We start from the raw sequence: 22,909 nt of genomic DNA on the forward strand, positions 1-22,909 counted from the left end.
TGTGGGAGGAAACCAGAGCACCCAGAGGAAAACCACACAAAGGGAACAATGTGCAAACTCCACAGTCACCAATGCTGGGCTTAAATCCGGGTCCCTGGCACTGTGAGGCTGCCGTCCCAGATTACAGAAACAGATTAACTGGATAACGAAGCTAGGTTCATCCCAGAACATTTCACCTGATAATATCCAAAACTCTACACAGCCAATGTAGTGTGGTCACTACTGTAATCATAGAATCCCTACAGCACAGGAAGCCCATCGAGTCTGTACCAGCCACAATCCCACACAGGCCCTATTCCCATAACCCCACATATTTACCCTGTTAATCCCAGAAACACAGCAGCAATTTTGTGCATAGCAAAGTCCCAAAGATACCAAAGTGGTAGTGCCTAGTTAATCTATTTTAAGGATGTGGCTGAGCCATAAATATAGGCTAGAATACTGGGCTGGATCCTACTTTGAAATAATGCTGTGAGATTTTTCTTAAATCACCCACCTGAGAGCCTCAGTTTAACATCTCATCCACAGGTTGGTTATCTGACATTGCTGCATGCTCTCTGTACAGTACTAGAGTGTAATCCTAGATTATTGCTCTGGTTGGGGAAACATGCAGTGTGGGTTCACATGCATAGGGAGTTAATAATGATGGCACGGGGTAGATCTCATTTCTTCCAAGCAGATCCTGAAGTGCTGGCTCAGAATTCTGGACTAACATCCAGTAGTGATCCTTGGAACATAGGCAGCCTCTCTCCCACTTCACTGTAAAGGGCGGGTGGGTCCCTCTCATTGATTACACCAAGAAGGTACTCTGAAGATAAAACAGCAGGAAGGCAACAGGCAACCACCTCATAAGTGACACAAGAATCCTGTGTGAGACTTGAGTTGAGAAGCTGCCCTGGGGTCAGAACACAACAGTCAAACAGACACCCTGACACAATCAATGGAATACTGCCTACAATTAAAGCATGTTTTCATTCATCATCAGTGAACAAATAGGACATCTCACAAATAGAAAACAGCTTTCACTTGCTGTATGTTTTTTTAGAAAAACAATTTATTGCAAAATCTTGCTTAAAAAAGTAAAATATTCACTAGATTGATACAGTACCTTAAATCACTGAAATTTAACCAAAAAAAACCTCAAATTTTCAAGTAATGTTTGACAACAGCATTTTGCATATGAGATAGAGACAGGAATTCTGCTAACAGGAATGCACATGGGGTCTGTTCAGGCTTCTTTATGTGGATGTAATAAATAACATACAGCATCGGCAATGTCAACAGAAATGGCAAAAATCAACAGAAACTGTGTCTAACATTGTTCTGCAAAATCTGCTGCAATTTAAATCATAAAAAGTTATGTTCATGCTGGCATCAAAGTACCTATCATAGAGAAGACTAAAGGTTGGTCCTTACACATGAAGTACAAAGAGCTGCATGGTCAAATCTCAGCCTAACAATGAGTCTGCCTCACTCTCCAGCCCAGAATGGATTAACTCAGGTTGTTCTCAGTGAAGCCACAAGAGGGGGGCAGAGGGACAGAGAAATGGCAGCACCAAGTCCTTGAGTATTGCCTCGTTCAAGCTACTGACAGCAAACGAGTATAATATAGTTGTCTGGAGGGACAGAGCGAACCGTTCCTGCTCTCAGTCTGCTGCTTTGCCCGTGGCCAGGCTATGCTGCACTTTGTTGAACTTCATGAAGCTTCCCACAATTTTGGGGAAGGTCTAAGATTAAAAACAAGCTGACACATTATTGTATCACAATGCAGTTCCATAATTATAATCAGCTGTCAGACACTTCAGCACCACGATTCAGGTTATAAGAATCCATAAGACACAGGAGCAGAATAAGGCCACTCGGCCCATCGCGTCTGCTCCGCCATTCAATCATGGCTGATATTTTTCTCATCCCTAATCCTATCTCTCCCATTTGCTTTTACGTTAATGTTTGTGTTGCATTTCAGGTCTGCTGCAGTACACTGAAGCAATTACATTGTTGTGCATTAGTGAAAACAGTTTGATAAGCTTGGAAATTCAGCTCATTTAAAAGCTTTGTTTGAAGCAGAATTTATTTTGAATTGCATTTCATCTTGTATTCCTTAAGGTGATACTAAGGGCCTGCGTGTATCAGAGATTTGAACACAGCCAATGACACATTCACTGTCACCTTCCCCTGTAATATTTCACACAGCAGCTAAAACCAAGGTGTTTTTTAATTGGAAAAGGGAATAGGAAAGCAGTTAATTTAACACATTCCTTAAAATAAAAGCAGAAAATGTAAAATCCGCAAATCCACCTTTCCACCAAAACTGGAACTGATTTCCTGTGAGAATCCATCACAGAGTAAAGGAGTTTAAAGCGCAGTGTGGCACAGCTGTTGATTCAGCAATATTCCACAAGACAGCAGAGATGGTCAGGTTATTTGCACGCATCACTTGTTCTGCTGTCTGCCTCTGATTCAAAATCTCCCCTCAAAGAGATGGTCTGTAATTCAGTGAATGGTGGGAGGAAGACAAGCTGATTTTCTGGTTCTCACTTTTATTTTTATTTCTCTTTACGGTGCAGGTGTAAACTTATCCCACAAATGCCCTTTCTTCAAGCACAGGTCTGTATAGTGAGTGAGGAAGCTATTCAACCGTGGAGCATCACAACCCTGCAACCAGCAAGCTGGCTGTTCCAGGGAACATCTGGATGGGGGTGCTGGAACACCAGCTCCTTCCCTCCCGGCCCTGGCAGGACAGAGCTGCTACCCCAGTGACAATCAGCCACATCAGCAGAGACTGAGTCAGCACCACACTGAGATGATGGCTCGAACTATCAGGGGAGTTGAAACTCGACATTTGTGCTGTTAGCTGGCAGAATTATATTTTCTCACACTCAGCCAGGTCAGGCATTGCTAAATTAGAATCATGATCAAAACCAGTCTAAACACGTTCTAAAAATGGGGAAGATCAGCTTTTCCTCCCCCTCCTTATTTCACCAGGTGCTCCTGAGATAAGCAGAAAGCCAGGGATCATGTTTTGAAATAAAACTGCCTCATCCCTGAATCAATGGTATTAGCCAATAGCTTTTAAATTAAGCATAAAGATATATTCTGAATAAAGTTATTAACCCACCTAATGGAATACAGAAGGCGTTAAACCCTAGCCATTCAGTCTAACAATCATTTAAAAAAGGTCACACTTAAATTCCTGCCACTGGGTAAATGTAACAGTGAGTGTGTGACTATTCCTGCAAAATACTAGATCCTAATCTCCCAAATCTGGATTTGTGTTTATTTATTTGTGGGATTCAGGTGTGGCTGGCTGGTCAGCATTCACTGCCCATCCCTATATCTACAGAGAGAAGATTTTGAGTTGTGTAACACAAGGAGGAAGTACTGATTGTTATTTATCTTTCACATCTGATGAAGGAAGGAAGACCGTTTAATTAATTGCTATATCTCTTGTATCTTATCAGTATGAAATTTGCACAGGGCTGTAGATTGGAAATAACACGCTGTTCTCCCAGCTCTGGAAAAGTCTGTTCGCACTGAAGTAAAAGCTAAATGATTGTTCACTTGTTAAAAAGCTGAACTTTGCCTTTCTTCACACCGTCAAACAGGAATTTACATCTTTGGAGGCTTGGCCACTGTGCTGAAGCTGCAGAATAAAGCACTTCCAGATCAGCGGTAAGGATTTCTCTGTAGTGCCCCAATAAATTGATTCAACTCCGCACTCAGCAAAGCACATCCTTCTGCACCAATGTGTCAGATTTACACTCCTCACACTGACAACCCTTTTATTTCTGAAGGAGGTTCCTCATTAGTGTTAAATTAGGGGAAGTGTTGTGTTGTAAACTTATACCCGTCAAATTGAACCCACCAATGTAAGACCCTCACAACCAGCAGATGGAAAAAACTTCCACCCAAACAGGCCGGGCTGGATTAGATTTCAGGTCCTCAAGGTGAAAGATCAGTATTTAATGCCCGCCTCATGCAACCCACGTCACTGAAAATATCCCAATTATAAAATCGCTGCTTCCCAATCAAGGCAAGCACTCTACACCGAGATTTCCAAAGTTCATTTTAACATAACAAAGAAAACAGAAGTTGTAGTTGTTCCAACGAAATAGATTTGAATGGAATCCAGTAACGTCCACTGATTGTTGTAGCAATGAAATAGCAAAAGGGAGAGATGCGACTAGGTCATTTACTGGTCAGCTTTTATATATTGGGCAGTGGAGTTAAAGCCATAGCTGTGATTCACTGCCCATCCTTCCCTGCTACAAGCCACCACCATCCCCATTCCTACACACTAAGCATGGAGAATTTGCCTTAAATACAAACTCAAATTTTCTTGGACATTGAGGTTGCAGTCACTTCCGTTCAGAATATAAAAGCCCTTCTGCGGAGATACTGTCTCCTAATCCCACTGTCCTGATGGGGTTGACACAAATCAGCACAGGAGTGATGAAAAACGAGATGCCTTCTCTCTGCCACACACGCACCGGGTTGGTTGGACTCAGTGACATCTTCTTATTCTTCAGTACTTCGTCCGTTTGTGACAGAACAAATTCCTTAGGAGAATTAAGGACAACCTTTGAGGGATCAATGGTGTCAGTCCCACACGCTTGACTCCCAGCAACTCGCGCTCCAGCTGCAACAGAGGATATTTGGTTGTTCCAGTATCCATCTACAGTTGCTAGGATGTGATAGGCCAGAGTGTGGAAATGAACACGGGTTAAATCCGAATCCTTACGCGTATTAGTTCGTCCGTATTCTTTGAGGAGCCAAAAGATAATATCGCTGACCATTCCAATATCAGGAGCACCATTCCAGTGCTCCTGTGAGGAGTGAGGCCCTGCGCCAGCCTGACTGATAAACAACAACTCCTGCTCATTCAGACCAATCGAATTGACAAGAGTAAGAACCTGCTAAGAAGAAGAGAAGCTGATGAGCAGAATGATGAACCAAGAGAACGCCCAAAACCCCCAGGAGATCATTTCGATCTGCGCAAAATTAGCTCTGATGGGAACCAAGCATGGTTAGTGGACTTTGGTAGCAGCTGGAATAAGGCAAGGACAGAGACAGGCAATGCCAGAGAAATGGAAGTCTCCGCAATGGAGAGAAGGTGGGTTGGAAATTTGACTCAGATTCATACAGGTTGTAAGTAGACTGAGACTGGGACTGCACTGAGAGATGGGGTTGGAACTTGTTGAGGGATTGAAAACAATAATTCAATGTTCCCAACAGTTAATTGAAAGAAATTGAGACTCTTTCAGGATTGGATGTTAGGCAATCAATTTGATTGTACAGAGGCAAGGGAGAGATCAGATTCTAAGGGCAGTAACTCCATCGTTCTTCATGTCTATTCCTAGATGGTGAATGCCTGCAGGGCACTCACTCACTGTACTTAAATCACACAGAGGGTGGGATTTTCCAGACACCCCAAAGTCAAATCAATGGACCTTTGCAATGCCTGTGTCCCACCCGCTATGATCCCCGTGGTGGGGAAACTCCAGCCAGAGTAATTTGACCCTCTGGATCCAGCCACGTTGATGTTGGCTACACAAAGAGTCAAAACATTAACTCTGGTTCCCCTCGCCACAGATGCTGAGCGGCCAGCTGAGTTTTTCCAGCACTTTGTTTTTATTTCCTGTATTTTGCTTTTCTAATAGCGCGGCTGCACTGTCCAGCAGGGGGAGTGTACAGTGAAGAGCAGCAAACATCTCAGCTGCCTTACTCCACCCAGGTCAACTTTATTTTCTCAACTGTCGAGCCAGCTCAGATCAGTCAAATCAGCAGACCAATACCTTCCCGCTACTCACACCCTCACACAGAGTCCACCAACCACCAAAAACAATGGTTACCTGTTCCACAATGGTGTTCATATACTTTGTGTCAGTCATGCTAGCCAGCTCCAGGTGCACTGAGGTTTCATTCGGGATCTCTGAGATTAACAAACTAACCTGTCGTTTCGCAGTGAGAGAGAAAACAGAAGTCATTACGTTAGAAATGAAACAGACAAGGGCTGGAGTTCACAGAAGGAGTAATATTTAACTGTAACAAAATGATTGCAAATTCTGAGACAAGTCTGAATGCTAACCCTTCCACAAGTGGCCATGAAACATCTAGAGCAGAAACAAGTGTTTGTACAACAGTTAGTGATCCACACAGCTTTCCTGCCTACATTTTATTGACAGCATCAAATCTGGTTAGCATGAGGTTCCATGGGGAGAGTCTCCCTGTAAGGGAAAAATCTTAATAGGTTAGTAAAGATTTTTAAACCATTAGACATTAAGACACTGACAGGACTACCAGCTCTGAGTTAAATGACTTTAAAACAGATTTATAAGCTATCAAAAAAGCAGTTTACACACATATGAAATGCTGTAAGAGATTTACACAAGTGATTCGGATTTAAAAACACATATGCTGATATTTTGAATGTATTAATGTATTTTTAAGAATCATTGTTCACTCTGGCCAAAGGCAGATTGCTGCAAAGCATCACGGTAAAGGGCATTAGGACAAGGTCATATTCTAAGGGAATACTTAAACCGTGTAAATATGCAAGGTTTACCAACAGAATTTCATAAAGTAAGAACATTTGATCAAACTTGGTGAATAGTGCTTTTTCACTGTCCAGATAAGGTGGATGCATGCCTGGACGTGGAGTCACGTGTTAGTTTGGTTTGGCGCTGCCCTATAGAGGGGCATATGGGAATGTTCACTTTGCACTTTATGGCTAACATCTCAGGTTACTAAGGGAAACAGGATGTTGAGTTAGCCAAATTGGGAAGATATGTCCAGATTCTAAGGACCAATGAAATACCATTATGCCAAAGAGTAAGATGCAATTGGCTAAAGCATATGACAGGTATTACTGTTAATTTGTATATTGAAGATGATTGATTTAAAGCTAATGAAAGGCAGGAGTAATTGATAAGAAAATCTATAATTGATCTGTTTTGAATTGTATACTTTGGAATTCATTGAAGTCCAACTGCTCCTACACAGAACTTTGATTGTTTATCCTAGTGACCACTGGTCAAAATAAAGGTGACATCTTTAAACTGACACACTGGCTTCATGAGTCTTGTATTGTCTGAAGTTTCTTACAGTACCTGGCCATCTTGAAAACCCCACTAACACTCCCCCTCTGACCGGTTTAAATTTGGTACCTCAACCTGTAATTGCCTGCTATGCAAACACAGGCACTTTCCCTGCAGGGACTGCTGGTTAGCACTGGTGGGGGGTGGGGGGGGGGGCGGAATTCTATAGATAAGAGTGAAGGAACAGGGAAATATGCAGCACACTGCAACCAGCAGTTCTTGAACTGCTGACTGGGACAACTGATCAGCAATGGAAGATACATTAATGTCCTTCAAGAGAGGAAATCAGTCACCCTTACCCAGTCTGACCCACATGTGAATCCAGACCGACAGCAGTGATCTTAATTGGCCTCTGAACTGACCGAGCAAACCACTCAGCTGCATCAAATGTACAGATAGTATCAAGGATAATATCAATGTTCTTTATAAGTAGAAAGGAAAAAGACGTGCTAATTAAAAACACATTTTTGTGTGATAATGGCAGAAGGATACAATCGCAAAATAGGCTGGAAGATCGGTGAAGTGAATTAATGTTATCAGAAACATTCGAATGGGATAAATAACATGGTGGAATATCTTCTTGTTTTAACCCCCTTGTAACACACGTGAATCCTCACAGCCAACCTTTCCAATTTGTGCGGGACTTTAGTCTACCTCATTGTTTGAAAATTTCTGGGGCTTTTTCAATACTAGATCTCACCCTCAGGATCAGGTTGGGTAGAAATTAATCCTCACAGGGGTTTAACCTGGGCAAAAGGTTTTCTTAACATTATCATTATTTAACACAATATTACCCAAGTGTCTAGACAGTCTAACTGCAATTTTTGCCGCAAGACTGTCCAGGCTTGAGCTTGCATTGTCATAATGCCTGTAATACTGCAAAAACATCTCAAAGAAGGAAGCAATGTGTCTGTGGAGAAGACTTAGGAGAGAGAAAAACGATTATTTATTTATTAGTGCCACAAGTAAGGCTTACATTAACGCTGCAATGAAATTACTGTGAAATTCCCCTAATCGCCACATTCCATTCAGGTCAATATACCTAATCATAACATCTTACAGACTGTGGAAGGAAACTGGAGCACTCCCACGCAGACACGGGGAGAACATGCAAACTCTACGCAGTGGCCCAAGCCAGGAATCAAACCCAGGTCCCTGTTGCTGTGAGGCAGCAGTGCTAACTACTGTGCCAGGTAGTATTAGTAGTTAGTAACCCCCACAGTAGTTGACACTATAGATACAAGGAGGTTAATCTTTGCAATCCAAAGTTACCCTGGCTCTTTTGAACAGAAGTCAGAAAAGTTGTGAAGATTGTTAGTAGCGAGGGTGTTCCAGGGACTGTGGGCTCTGCCACACCACCATTGTAGGTGTTGATGCTGAGACAGGAAACCCTTATCCAAGAACAACTGTGCTTATGCCTTACCTCCTGGAGTCTCTTGTTTCGTTCTTCGTCCTCCTGTCCCTCCATCATGTGTAAACCGGAAAGGACAATCAGCTCAGCTTCAAACTCCTCCAGACTGGCTATGAATGTCTCCATCTCATTCATCTCCCCGTTTGACACATCATGTGAGAAGATGAAGCGGTTGGCTTGGGGTGCTCTAATCTCCCCCAGTGTATCCCCTACAAAACAAACTTCATTCTTCACAAAGGCAGACTCTGGAATGTAATCTAATCCACAGAATTTTACATCATTTTTCCCATTACTGGTTGTACATCAGAAATCTGACTGGGGTAAAGGCTGTATGTACTGACACTGTACCTACTGTATGAGATGAAAGCCTGATGCTTATAAGAGCAGAAGTGCTCTTCTTCAGGCAGTGCTGAGTTTTTAGCATACAGCAGAAGAGGTAGATTGCTGAGAGTGAAGCACTCCCTTGAATTACGTACTCAATACACCGGCAGTGTGGCTAACACATCTTCAGGGCCAAAGGGAAGGTTGGTACAATGAAGTCAAGCAGATACAATCCAATGAAACTGCCCAAACAATGTGGCCACCTCAGGATTCAGCCACCTCCTTACACGAGTCTTCTGCAGAATGTGAAAACTCTGGAATTCCTCTATCTTCAAAACTCACATCACCAATAGGGCAGCACAGTGGTTAGCACTGCTGCCTCACAGTGCCAGGGTCTCAGGTTCAATTCCCGGCTTGGGTCAGTGTCTGTGTGGAGACTGCACGTTCAACCCATGTCTACGTGGGTTTCCTCCGGGTGCTCTGGTTTCCTCCAAAGATGTGCAGGTTAGGTGGACTGGCCATGCTAAATTGCCCCTTAGTGTGAGGGGGACTAACAGGGGTTATATGGGTTTACGAGGTTAGGATCTGGGTGGGGCTGTGGTCGATGCAGACGCGATGGGTCAAAGGCCTCCTTCTGCACTGTAGGGATTCTAGAATTCTAACACTGAGTTGACTTTTTCTCTCCAACTCTTTTTTTGATCCCTCAGTATTTCAAAGCAAAATCTATACAAATGGTGGAAGTGGGAAGGCTTCCTATCTGGTGACTGACACACTGCTCTTTCTGGGATCTTTCTGTGCAGGATCCAATTGCAGCATATCCCATCTTACAACAGTGACGACACTTCACAAATACTGGATCGACTGTAACACACTTTGGGACCCTTGGAGATCAATGGAAGCAACTGGAGCTCTGATTGGTTTTTACACTAAAAACATCTCCTCCCCCCACCCCCACAAGCTACAAACGCTGATCACTCTCAACTTACCAGCCTGATACTCCAGAATGAGGTGGTACTCATCCACCGCCTGCAGAGAGTCTGGCGGGACAATTATTTGATTGCCCAAGAGTTCACGAAGTTTGGGTCCAACTGGACCACACAGCAGCACCTGAAGATAAAACAAACATCAACACTCATCCCAGTAGCTGATCTCACAGGTGTGGGACAATGAGTTTTACAATGCATTTAGGGGGTGCTGCAGAGATGAACACAGGCACAGGCCAGTGCTGATATCATCTGACCGACAGTGAACTGTTTGCCACAACTGCAAGCTGCAGTCAGGTGCTCAGAGAAGTCCGGAAACGATACTGGCGGCAACATCAGAGCAGAGTGATTGCTACTGCCTCCAGCTAACACTCATTCATCACCAAGAGGGCCAACCAACAGGGGAGGCAATGGCCTAATGGCATTATCACTACACTATTAATCCAAATAACTCAGCTCATGTTCTGGGGACCCACGTTCGAATCCCATCACGGCAGATGGTGGAATTTAAATTCAATTAAAAAGAATTGTGGAATTAAGAATCTACTGATGACCATGAGAACATTGCTTATTGTCAGAAAAACCCATATACATCACTCATGTCCTTTCGGGAAAGGAATCTGCCGTCCGTACCTGGTCAGGCCAATACGTGACTCCAGAGCAAAACTGAAATGGCTGAGCAAACCTCCTGACTCACCGCCTTCTCAAGGGCAACTAGGGATGGGCAATAAATGCCAACAATCCCAATGTCCCACAAACAAATTTTAAAAAAGCAATCACATCAAAACAATCCCAGGATAAACCACACAACACTGATTCAACAGATCTCTGATTAAACTAAACAAAAAGCCTTTGAAGTCTGATAATAAAAAGATAAAAATTACTGAAGGTTACCATCTGTCACTCCTCCAACGTCCCAATGAGAGTCAGCACCTTCAGGAACTGGATCCCAGTGAGAGTCAGCACCTTCAGGAACTGGATCCCAGTGAGAGTCAGCACCTTCAGGAACTGGATCCCAGTGAGAGTCAGCACCTTCAGGAACTGTATCGCAGTGAGAGTCAGCACCTTCAGGAACTGGATCCCAGTGAGAGTCAGCACCTTCAGGAACTGGATCCCAGTGAGAGTCAGCACCTTCAGGAACTGGATCCCAGTGAGAGTCAGCACCTTCAGGAACTGGATCCCAGTGAGAGTCAGCACCTTCAGGAACTGTCCCCCAGTGAGAGTCAGCACCTTCAGGAACTGTATCCCAGTGAGAGTCAGCACCTTCAGGAACTGGATCCCAGTGAGAGTCAGCACCTGCAGGAACTGGATCCCAGTGAGAGTCAGCACCTTCAGGAACTGGATCCCAGTGAGAGTCAGCACCTTCAGGAACTGTATCCCAGTGAGAGTCAGCACCTTCAGGAACTGGATCCCAGTGAGAGTCAGCACCTTCAGGAACTGGATCCCAGTGAGAGTCAGCACCTTCAGGAACTGTCCCCCAGTGAGAGTCAGCACCTTCAGGAACTGTATCCCAGTGAGAGTCAGCACCTTCAGGAACTGGATCCCACTGAGAGTCAGCACCTGCAGGAACTGGATCCCAGTGAGAGTCAGCACCTTCAGGAACTGTCCCCCAGTGAGAGTCAGCACCTTCAGGAACTGTATCCCAGTGAGAGTCAGCACCTTCAGGAACTGGATCCCACTGAGAGTCAGCACCTTCAGGAACTGGATCCCACTGAGAGTCAGCACCTTCAGGAACTGGATCCCAGTGAGAGTCAGCACCTTCAGGAACTGGATCCCAGTGAGAGTCAGCACCTTCAGGAACTGGATCCCAGTGAGAGTCAGCACCTTCAGGAACTGGATCCCAGTGAGAGTCAGCGCCTTCACGAACTGGATCCCAGTGAGAGTCAGCATCTTCAGGAACTGGATCCCAGTGAGAGTCAGCACCTTCAGGAACTGTCCCCCAGTGAGAGTCAGCACCTTCAGGAACTGTATCCCAGTGAGAGTCAGCACCTTCAGGGACTGGATCCCAGTGAGAGTCAGCACCTTCAGGAACTGGATCCCAGTGAGAGTCAGCACCTTCAGGAACTGTATCCCAGTGAGAGTCAGCACCTTCAGGAACTGGATCCCAGTGAGAGTCAGCACCTTCAGGGACTGGATCCCAGTGAGAGTCAGCACCTTCAGGAACTGGATCCCAGTGAGAGTCAGCACCTTCAGGAACTGGATCCCACTGAGAGTCAGCACCTTCAGGAACTGTATCCCAGTGAGAGTCAGCACCTGCAGGAACTGGATCCCAGTGAGAGTCAGCACCTTCAGGAACTGTATCCCAGTGAGAGTCAGCACCTTCAGGAACTGGATCCCAGTGAGAGTCAGCACCTTCAGGAACTGGATCCCACTGAGAGTCAGCACCTTCAGGAACTGGATCCCACTGAGAGTCAGCACCTTCAGGAACTGGATCCCAGTGAGAGTCAGCACCTTCAGGAACTGTCCCCCAGTGAGAGTCAGCACCTTCAGGAACTGTATCCCAGTGAGAGTCAGCACCTTCAGGAACTGGATCCCACTGAGAGTCAGCACCTTCAGGAACTGGATCCCAGTGAGAGTCAGCACCTTCAGGAACTGGATCCCAGTGAGAGTCAGCACCATCAGGAACTGGATCCCAGTGAGAGTCAGCACCTTCAGGAACTGGATCCCAGTGAGAGTCAGCACCTTCAGGAACTGGATCCCAGTGAGAGTCAGCGCCTTCACGAACTGGATCCCAGTGAGAGTCAGCATCTTCAGGAACTGGATCCCAGTGAGAGTCAGCACCTTCAGGAACTGTCCCCCAGTGAGAGTCAGCACCTTCAGGAACTGTATCCCAGTGAGAGTCAGCACCTTCAGGAACTGGATCCCAGCAAGAGTCAGCACCTTCAGGAACTGGATCCCAGTGAGAGTCAGCACCTTCAGGAACTGGATCCCAGTGAGAGTCAGCACCTTCAGGAACTGTATCCCAGTGAGAGTCAGCACCTTCAGGAACTGTATCCCAGTGAGAGTCAGCACCTTCAGGAACTGTATCCCAGTGAGAGTCAGCACCTTCAGGAACTGTATCCCAGTGAGAGTCAGCACCTTCAGGAACTGTCCCCCAGTGAGAGTCAGCACCTTCAGGAACTGGATCCCAGTGAGAGTCAGCACCTTCAGGAACTGTCCCCCAGTGAGAGTCAGCACCTTCAGGAACTGGATCCCAGTGAGAGTCAGCACCTTCAGGAACTGTATCCCAGTGAGAGTCAGCCCCGTCAGGAACTGGATCCCAGTGAGAGTCAGCACCTTCAGGAACTGTCCCCCAGTGAGAGTCAGCACCTTCAGGAACTGTATCCCAGTGAGAGTCAGCACCTTCAGGAACTGGATCCCAGTGAGAGTCAGCACCTTCAGGAACTGTCCCCCAGTGAGAGTCAGCACCTTCACGAACTGGATCCCAGTGAGAGTCAGCACCTTCAGGAACTGTATCCCAGTGAGAGTCAGCCCCTTCAGGAACTGGATCCCAGTGAGAGTCAACACCTTCAGGAACTGTCCCCCAGTGAGAGTCAGCACCTTCAGGAACTGTATCCCAGTGAGAGTCAGCACCTTCAGGAACTGGATCCCAGTGAGAGTCAGCACCTTCAGGGACTGGATCCCAGTGAGAGTCAGCACCTTCAGGAACTGGATCCCAGTGAGAGTCAGCACCTTCAGGAACTGGATCCCACTGAGAGTCAGCACCTTCAGGAACTGTATCCCAGTGAGAGTCAGCACCTGCAGGAACTGGATCCCAGTGAGAGTCAGCACCTTCAGGAACTGTATCCCAGTGAGAGTCAGCACCTTCAGGAACTGGATCCCAGTGAGAGTCAGCACCTTCAGGAACTGGATCCCAGTGAGAGTCAGCACCTTCAGGAACTGGATCCCACTGAGAGTCAGCACCTTCAGGAACTGTATCCCAGTGAGAGTCAGCACCTGCAGGAACTGGATCCCAGTGAGAGTCAGCACCTTCAGGAACTGTCCCCCAGTGAGAGTCAGCACCTTCAGGAACTGTATCCCAGTGAGAGTCAGCACCTTCAGGAACTGGATCCCACTGAGAGTCAGCACCTTCAGGAACTGTATCCCAGTGAGAGTCAGCACCTTCAGGAACTGTATCCCAGTGAGAGTCAGCACCTTCAGGAACTGTATCCCAGTGAGAGTCAGCACCTTCAGGAACTGTATCCCAGTGAGAGTCAGCACCTTCAGGAACTGTCCCCCAGTGAGAGTCAGCACCTTCAGGAACTGGATCCCAGTGAGAGTCAGCACCTTCAGGAACTGTCCCCCAGTGAGAGTCAGCACCTTCAGGAACTGGATCCCAGTGAGAGTCAGCACCTTCAGGAACTGTATCCCAGTGAGAGTCAGCCCCTTCAGGAACTGGATCCCAGTGAGAGTCAGCACCTTCAGGAACTGTATCCCAGTGAGAGTCAGCACCTTCAGGAACTGTATCCCAGTGAGAGTCAGCACCTTCAGGAACTGGATCCCAGTGAGAGTCAGCACCTTCAGGAACTGGATCCCAGTGAGAGTCAGCACCTTCAGGAACTGGATCCCAGTGAGAGTCAGCACCTTCAGGAACTGTCCCCCAGTGAGAGTCAGCACCTTCACGAACTGGATCCCAGTGAGAGTCAGCACCTTCAGGAACTGTATCCCAGTGAGAGTCAGCACCTTCAGGAACTGGATCCCAGTGAGAGTCAGCACCTTCAGGAACTGGATCCCAGTGAGAGTCAGCACCTTCAGGAACTGGATCCCAGTGAGAGTCAGCACCTTCAGGAACTGGATCCCAGTGAGAGTCAGCACCTTCAGGAACTGGATCCCAGTGAGAGTCAGCACCTTCAGGAACTGGATCCCAGTGAGAGTCAGCACCTTCAGGAACTGGATCCCAGTGAGAGTCAGCACCTTCAGGAACTGGATCCCAGTGAGAGTCAGCACCTTCAGGAACTGTCCCCCAGTGAGAGTCAGCACCTTCAGGAACTGTCCCCCAGTGAGAGTCAGCACCTTCAGGAACTGAGGGGTGAGTTTATTTCACAAAGAGTTTTTGAGTAAACATGTGATGAGAATTCAATTTCCTGCTACTGCAGGGAGCAGTCTATTTAAGCTCAAGGACACAGAAAAGAGATGACTAACCGTCAGATTTGGATTTGTGCTTAACTTCTGGCCAATCAGGGCGGCATTTCCACCCACAAAGTGCTGTGAAAAAAAACAAAACCATAAAAGTCAACAAAACACCAGGACTGACTTTCATTTCATCAGTTTCCACCATTCACAATAAGGCTTCCAAATTTCTCACTGGGGTAACTTCCTGTAAATAGCCCCAATATGAATCAGGAAGAATTTGTGAAACCAACACTCTCAGATTGCATTTTGCTCCTAATTCTTGCCCTCATGTTGCTCCCACCCAGACTGATTTCACCAGATTACATAAAGTGCTGCCTGCAAACAAACCTACATGAAGAAGAGCAGTTCTACAAAGTGCTTCTAGACAATTTGCACACATCATAGGACACCAATAATAAATCGACAGAACCCTGTGGTGCATCACCACCAGTGCTGATGTCTGTGTTCTACTTTTCAGATCTCAGGTCACGTTCATGTTGAGAGTCAGTTCACAAACTGTCACTGCAACGACTGACCTTTACTGATATTCAAGTCTGGACAAAGTTTAAAACATTAATACAAAAATCTTTTCAGTTCTCACATAATGTTAAAGACTGCCAGAGTGATCAGTCAGTCCACCTTCAGGAACTGGATCCCAGTGAGAGTCAGCACCTTCAGGAACTGGATCCCAGTGAGAGTCAGCACCTTCAGGAACTGGATCCCAGTGAGAGTCAGCACCTTCACGAACTGGATCTTAGTGAGAGTCAGCACCTTCAGGAACTGGATCCCACTGAGAGTCAGCACTTCAGGAACTGGATCCCAGTGAGAGTCAGCACCTTCAGGAACTGGATCTTAGTGAGAGTCAGCACCTTCAGGAACTGGATCCCAGTGAGAGTCAGCACCTTCAGGAACTGGATCTTAGTGAGAGTCAGCACCTTCAGGAACTGGATCCCACTGAGAGTCAGCACCTTCAGGAACTGGATCCCACTGAGAGTCAGCACCTTCAGGAACTGGATCCCACTGAGAGTCAGCACCTTCAGGAACTGGATCCCAGTGAGAGTCAGCACCTTCAGGAACTGGATCCCAGTGAGAGTCAGCACCTTCAGGAACTGGATCCCAGTGAGAGTCAGCACCTTCAGGAACTGGATCCCAGTGAGAGTCAGCACCTTCAGGAACTGGATCCCACTGAGAGTCAGCACCTTCAGGAACTGGATCCCACTGAGAGTCAGCCCCTTCAGGAACTGGATCCCAGTGAGAGCCAGCACCTTCAGGAGCTGGATCCCAGTGAGAGTCAGCCCCTTCACGAACTGGATCCCAGTGAGAGTCAGCACCTTGAGGAACTGGATCCCAGTGAGAGTCAGCACCTTCACGAACTGGATCCCAGTGAGAGTCAGCCCCTTCACGAACTGGATCCCAGTGAGAATCAGCCCCTTCACGAACTGGATCCCAGTGAGAGTCAGCCCCCTTCAGGAACTGGATCCCAGTGAGAGTCAGCCCGTTCAGGAACTGGATCCCAGTGAGAGTCAGCCCCTTCACGAACTGGATCCCAGTGAGAGTCAGCCCCTTCACGAACTGGATCCCAGTGAGAGTCAGCCCCTTCACGAACTGGATCCCAGTGAGAGTCAGCCCCTTCACGAACTGGATCCCAGTGAGAGTCAGCCCCTTCACGAACTGGATCCCAGTGAGAGTCAGCCCCTTCACGAACTGGATCCCAGTGAGAGTCAGCCCCTTCAGGAACTGGATCCCAGTGAGAGTCAGCCCCTTCAGGAACTGGATCCCAGTGAGAGTCAGCCCCTTCAGGAACTGGATCCCAGTGAGAGTCAGCCCCTTCAGGAACTGGATCCCAGTGAGAGTCAGCACCTTCAGGAACTGGATCCCAGTGAGAGTCAGCACCTTCATGTGAGAAGAAAAGATGCAAAGAAAAAGCAGAAATTTTTAAAAAATCATGGCCTAGCTAACATCTGGTCCCAGAGTCGCAGGACCCTAGTTCAGGACGGTAACTTATTTTGCAAATTCACGGGAATAAGCAGCAAGACTTTATCATCAGTAAGTACCCTCGGCTTATGGTGAATAACATTCACAAGTTTGTGTAAAATATTACAGCGCCACAATGAGTCCCCAAACCACTCAGGATACTGGCTTCCGATGGGCTGGAGTTAGAAAAATCTCTGGCCCTCCTTTGTCAGTTCACCTTTGAATTTTCCTCTCTTGTTCCAGCTAATGTTTAAATGTAATAATACGATGATATATTGAGGAGGCCCTGCCTACCTCTTTGATGTTAATGCACTAATCAGTTAGTCCGTTCATCTACTTGTCGGAGCTCTGCCATGTTTACCTATGCAATGAGGGGAGTACGGTAGGATGAGAGAAGAATTGACGAATGTGGACTGGGGGAGCGCGTTGGAAGGTAGGTCTGCTGAGGAGCAGTGGAGGATCTTTAAGGAGATCTTTCTTGGTGCTCAGCGGAAATTTATTCCGATGATCAAAAAGGACCGTAGGAGGAGAGGTAATAAGCCGTGGATAACGAAGGAGGTGAAGGAAAGTGTTAAATTAAAAGCGGAGGCGTTTAGAGTAGCGGGCGAGAAGAGGATTGGGAGAGGTTTAAATGTCAACAAAGATTGACAAAGAAGTTGATAAAGAAGGGTAGGAGAAACTATGAAGCTGGGCTAGCGCTTAATATAAAAAAGGATAGCAAGAGTTTTTATAAATATATAAAAAGGAAGAGGCTGGCTAGGGTGAACGTTGGTCCCTTAGAGTATGAGAGGGGGGACTTAGTGGTAGGGGATGGGGAAATGGCTGACGTCTTGAATAACTTTTTTGTTTCGGTCTTCATGGAGGGGGACGTGAATAATTTGCCGGATGTTAGAGATGGAAAGGTGGTAGGACTGGAGGGTCTCAATGACATTACTGTTACTAGAGAGGTGGTGCTCGACAGACTGGAGGGGCTGATTGTGGACAAGTCCCCAAGACCGGATGGAATGCATCCGAGGGTCCTGAAAGAAATGGCAGAAGTGATAGTGGATGCCTTGGTGGTTATTTTCCAGACGTCGCTGGATTCCGGGGAAGTGCCGGAAGATTGGAAAACGGCTAATGTTACGCCGTTGTTTAAGAAGGGTGCCAGGCAAAAGGCAGGGAATTATAGGCCTGTTAGTTTAACGTCTGTTGTAGGTAAAATGTTAGAATCCTTCATCGAGGAGGAAATAGCGAGGCATCTTGAGGGGAACTATTTGATAGAGCAGACGCAGCACAGTTTCCTTAAAGGGAAGTCGTGTCTGACAAATTTACTGGAGTTCTATGAGGATGTGTCTAGGGCAGTGGATAGAGGAGAGCCGGTGGATGTGGTCTTTCTGGATTTTCAGAAGGCGTTTGACAAGGTACCTCACAAGAGGTTATTGCAGAAGGTCAGGGGACATGGAGTTGGGGGTAGGGTGTTAGCGTGGATAGAGGATTGGTTGTCAAATAGGAGGCAGAGAGTGGGGGTCAATGGGTGCTATTCGGATTGGCGGTTGGTGACTAGTGGAGTGCCCCAGGGGTCGGTGCTGGGGCCTCAGCTATTTACCATTTATACAGATGATCTGGAGGAGGGAACCGAGTGTAGGGTGTCGAAATTTGCTGATGACACCAAGATTGGTGGAAAGGCAAATTGTGCGGAGGGTGGGGAGAGTCTATAGAAGGATCTAGATAGGCTGGGCGAATGGGCCAGGAAATGGCAAATGGAATTTAATGTTGGCAAGTGCGAGGTGGTCCACTTTGGTAGGAAGAATGGTAGGAAGGATTATTACTTACGTGGAGAAAAACTGCAGCAGGCGCCGGTGCAGAGGGACCTCGGGGTCCTTGTGCATGAGTCGCAAAAACCCAGCTTGCAGGTGGTCAGGAAGGCGAATGGGATGCTGGCCTTCATCGCGAGGGGGATTGAATATAAAAGTAGGGAGGTCTTGCTGCGGCTGTATAGGGCATTGGTGAGGCCGCAGCTGGAGTACTGTGTGCAGTTTTGGGCGCCGTACTTACGCAAGGATATTTTGGCCTTGGAGGGAGTGCAGAGGAGGTTTACTAGGCTGATGCCGGAGTTGAGGGGGTTGAGCTATGAGGAGAGGCTGAATAAATTAGGCTTGTACTCGTTAGAGTTTAGAAGAATGAGGGGAGATCTCATTGAGACGTATAAGATGATGAATGGGATGGATAGGATAGAGGTGGAGAGACTCTTCCCACTCAGAAAGGATAGTAGGACTAGGGGGCACAGCCTCAAGATAAAGGGGTGGCAGTTTAGAACGGAGTTGAGGAGGAACTTCTTCACTCAAAGGGTGGTGAATCTCTGGAATTCTCTGCCCGTTGAAGTGGTGGAGGCTACCTCGCTAAATATTTTTAAGACGCGGGTTGATGGGTTTTTGATAAGCGAGGGGATTAAGGGTTATGGGGAGAGGGCGGGAATGTGGAACTGAGACACGACAGATCAGCCATGATCTTATTGAATGGTGGGGCAGGCTCGAAGGGCTAGATGGCCTACTCCTGCTCCTATTTCTTATGTTCTTATGTAACTATGAAGCACTTTGATATTCTCAGAATATGGATGGCACAGTGGAAATATAATCTCTTATCACATTCCTTCCCACTCTCTGCAGTGGTCCGGATAATATTCATTCTCCCAGAATCTCAAGACTACATAACTCCTAACCCTGCTCAACAACTAGCACCTTGAATGCCCACCCTTCCTCTTGGTGTCATCTATATGTACTGTGGGTGTTGGTGTATACGGGTGTTGGCATGTCAGCTAGGTTGCTCAATAAACAAAACCTGCACCTTAGCTCCTGGTAATTCGGACGCAGTCTGTGCAATTTTCTGAAAGAGCTTTTTGTCAGCAAAGAATCGTTCAGCTGCAACTCCTTTCTCCATGAAGTAAGAGAAGGTTTCCATCAGGTCTTCCCTCGATTGAAGAGTGTCATGGTCCACGTTATTTCCAGCATCCAAGCCCAACGCTTTCAGGAGTGCAATTCCACACACCACCACATCCACACAGGCATTCACTCTAGCCAAGAGAAGGGGAGAAGCAGTCAGCCACATGGAGCACTACCCAGTAACAGCAGAAGCTGGAAATCCGGAATAAAAACAGGAAGCTTGGGAAATACTCAGCAGATCTGGGAGAGGGATGGCACGGTGGTTAGCACTGCTGCCTCATCAGTGTCAAGGATCCGGGTTCAATTCCCGGCTTGAGTCACTGCCAGTGTGGAGTTTGCAAGTTCTCCCCATGTCTGCGTGGGTTTCCTCTGGGTGCTCCAGTTTCCTCCCACACTCCAAAGCTGCGCCAGTTAGGTGCATTCTCCATACTAAACTGACCCTTAGTGTACCCGAACAGGCACCAGGAGTGCGGCAACTTTCGCAGTAACTTCATTGCATTGTTAATGCAAGCCTACTTGTGACACTAATAAATGTACAGGGCACTGGTGAGGCCGCAGCTGGAGTACTGTGTGCAGTTTTGGTCGCCACACTTACGCAAGGATATTTAGGCCTTGGAGGGAGTGCAGAGGAGGTTTACTAGGCTGATGCCAGAGTTGAGGGGGTTGAGCTATGAGGAGAGGCTGAATAAACTAGGCTTGTACTCGTTAGAGTTTAGAAGAATGAGGGGAAATCTCATTGAGACGTATAAGATGATGAGGAGAGGCTGAATAAACTGGGCTTGTACTTGTTAGAGTTTAGAAGAATGAGGGGAGATCTCATTGAGACGTATAAGATGATGAATGGGATGGATAGGATAGAGGTGGAGAGACTCTTCCCGCTCAAAAAAGACAGTAGGACTAGGGGGCACAGCCTCAAGATAAAAGGGGGGCGGTTTAGAACGGAGTTGAGGAGGAACTTCTTCACTCAAAGGGTGGTGAATCTCTGGAATTCTCTGCCCGTTGAAGTGGTGGAGGCTACCTCGCTAAATATTTTTAAGACGCGGGTTGATGGGTTTTTGATAAGCGAGGGGATTAAGGGTTATGGGGAGAGGGCGGGAATGTGGAACTGAGCCACGACAGATCAGCCATGATCTTATTGAATGGCGGGGCAGGCTCGAAGGGCCAGATGGCCTACTCCTGCTCCTATTTCTTATGTTATGTTCTTAGATAAACTTAAACTATCTACAGAGAGACAGAGTTAACGATTTACGTTGAATGTGAATTAAAAGAGGGTGGAAAGGATTTTATACTGTTAAAAGGGTGGGATTGGAGAGAAAGAGTAAAAGTAAACAAGGTGAAAGACTGAAGAGATTAAATGACCCAAGTTATCATGGGGCAAAAGGAGTGGCGGTGCTTAAAGAAGCAATAACCAGAGTGTGAATGTCAGAATAATTAAACATGAATCCGGATTCTCTCCCAGTGAGTGTCTGCTTTCCCAGGCTGAGGATAAATCCATGTCAATGTGAAGGGCGGGCGGCTGACTCACCCCACAGCCACCCTGCTCCAGCTGCTGCTGGGGGCTCGGATTAGCGAGTCCCAGGCCTCGGCCAACACGTCCTCCGGCGCCCGCATCACCGACAGGCCGTACAGGTAATCGGACAGGAACTGCGCGGCATCCCCGGGACCTAGCATCGGGTAGTAGGTGATCAGGAGATTCAGGACGACGGCCACCAGCGCCGTCGCCGCAACGATTCGCCACATCCTGCACCGGGGGCCGAACAACGCGAGCCCGACTGCAAGCCGGCGCCCGACCGGAAACTAGGCCGCGTGTCACCGCCTAACCCATCCGCCTCACCCGGGCAATCCAGCGCCTGCGCACTGCTGCTCACCCGGCATTCCGGCGCCTGCGCACTGCTGGTCACCCGGGCAATCCAGTGCCAGCGCACTGCTGCTCACCCGGGCACTCCAGCGCCTGCGCGCTGCTGCTCACCCGGGCACTCCAGCGCCTGCGCACTGCCAGTTACCATGGTGACTGGGCCTTGGTGCTACTGAAGCCTGACTTTTTTTTACTCTGAATGATGGCAGCCTTTAGCAGCCCCAGAAACTTGGTAAAAATAGATGCGGAACCGAAAGAGCATATTAATCAGCGATTTCCAGCATTTTCCTTTCCAAATAGTTTTCATGTCCATGATTCAATGGGTTGCCATGGTACCCTGTAAACTCAACTGTAATTGGTTAGAAGGGAAGAGACCATCTGCCAGTCTGAATAAATTGACTGACAAAATACACCAGCCCCTCTGTGTTTCTCTAATTGTAAAAGTCTCACAACTCTAGGTTAAAATTCAACAAGTTTACTTGAAATCACAAGCTTTCACCTGCTCCTTCACAGGGTGAATGGGAGGCAGTGCTCCAAAAGCTTGTGATTCCAAATAAACCTGATGGACTTTAATTTGGTGTTGGAGACTTCTTACTGTGCCCACCCCAGTCCAACACTGGCATCTCCACATTGTGCACTGAGATAAAATAAAACTTGGAGCAACTGCCCCAGAGGTGCACTGGGGAGAGTCACTGTCTTAACACCTTTCTGTACCCACCCCCAACCCAACGCCGTCATCTCCACATCACATCCACCCTTTCAGGCAGTGTGTTCCAGATCACAGTAGAATCCCTACAGTATAGAATGAGGCCATTCAGCCAATAGAGTCTGTACCAACAACAATCCCACCCAGGCCCTATTCCCATAAAGCCATGTATTTACCCTGCTAATCCCCTGACGTTAGAGTCAATTTAGCATGGCCAATCAACCAAACCCACATATCTTTAGACTGTGGGAAGAAACTGGAGCACCTGGAGGAAACTCACATAGACACAGGGGAGAATGTGCAAATCACATACAGACAATGGCCCAAGACCGGGATTGAACCCGAGTCTCTGGCGCTGTGAGGCAGCAGTGTTAATTACTGTGCTGCCCCAAAGAACTCTAAAAGAATTCTCCTCCTCATCAGGTTTATTGTCAACGAACCCTGTGTGCTCAGATAAATGAGTGGTGAGTCTAGAGCCAAAGGCACAGTTGCAGAATAAGGAGCTACCCATTTAAGACTGAGATGAGGATGAATTTCTTCACTCAGAGTTTAG

The 22,909-nt window shown here is 47.2% G+C and overlaps 1 protein-coding gene across 2 annotated transcripts; it reads right to left on the reverse strand.

The window, feature by feature from the left end:
• Positions 1-1,034: 1,034 nt before the first annotated feature.
• adpgk (ADP-dependent glucokinase) lies at positions 1,035-21,600 on the reverse strand. 2 transcript variants are annotated; one of them, XM_080216029.1, is made up of 7 exons: positions 21,321-21,600; positions 19,701-19,926; positions 14,934-14,996; positions 9,816-9,936; positions 8,521-8,717; positions 5,853-5,951; positions 1,035-4,913 (listed from the first exon to the last, which is right to left on the reverse strand). In XM_080216029.1, exons 1-7 carry the CDS (start codon positions 21,533-21,535, stop codon positions 4,359-4,361), a joined length of 1,476 nt encoding a protein of 491 aa, XP_080072155.1. In that variant the 5' UTR covers positions 21,536-21,600; the 3' UTR covers positions 1,035-4,358. The 2 variants fall into 2 exon arrangements, with proteins under 2 accessions (XP_080072155.1, XP_080072154.1); XM_080216028.1 differs by having other exon boundaries at positions 1,035-4,916.
• Positions 21,601-22,909: the final 1,309 nt, after the last annotated feature.

Source organism: Carcharhinus amblyrhynchos, chromosome 32 (assembly GCF_965287045.1).
Source record: "Carcharhinus amblyrhynchos chromosome 32, sCarAmb.v2.hapA, whole genome shotgun sequence".
Taxonomy (NCBI): Eukaryota; Metazoa; Chordata; class Chondrichthyes; order Carcharhiniformes; family Carcharhinidae; genus Carcharhinus; species Carcharhinus amblyrhynchos.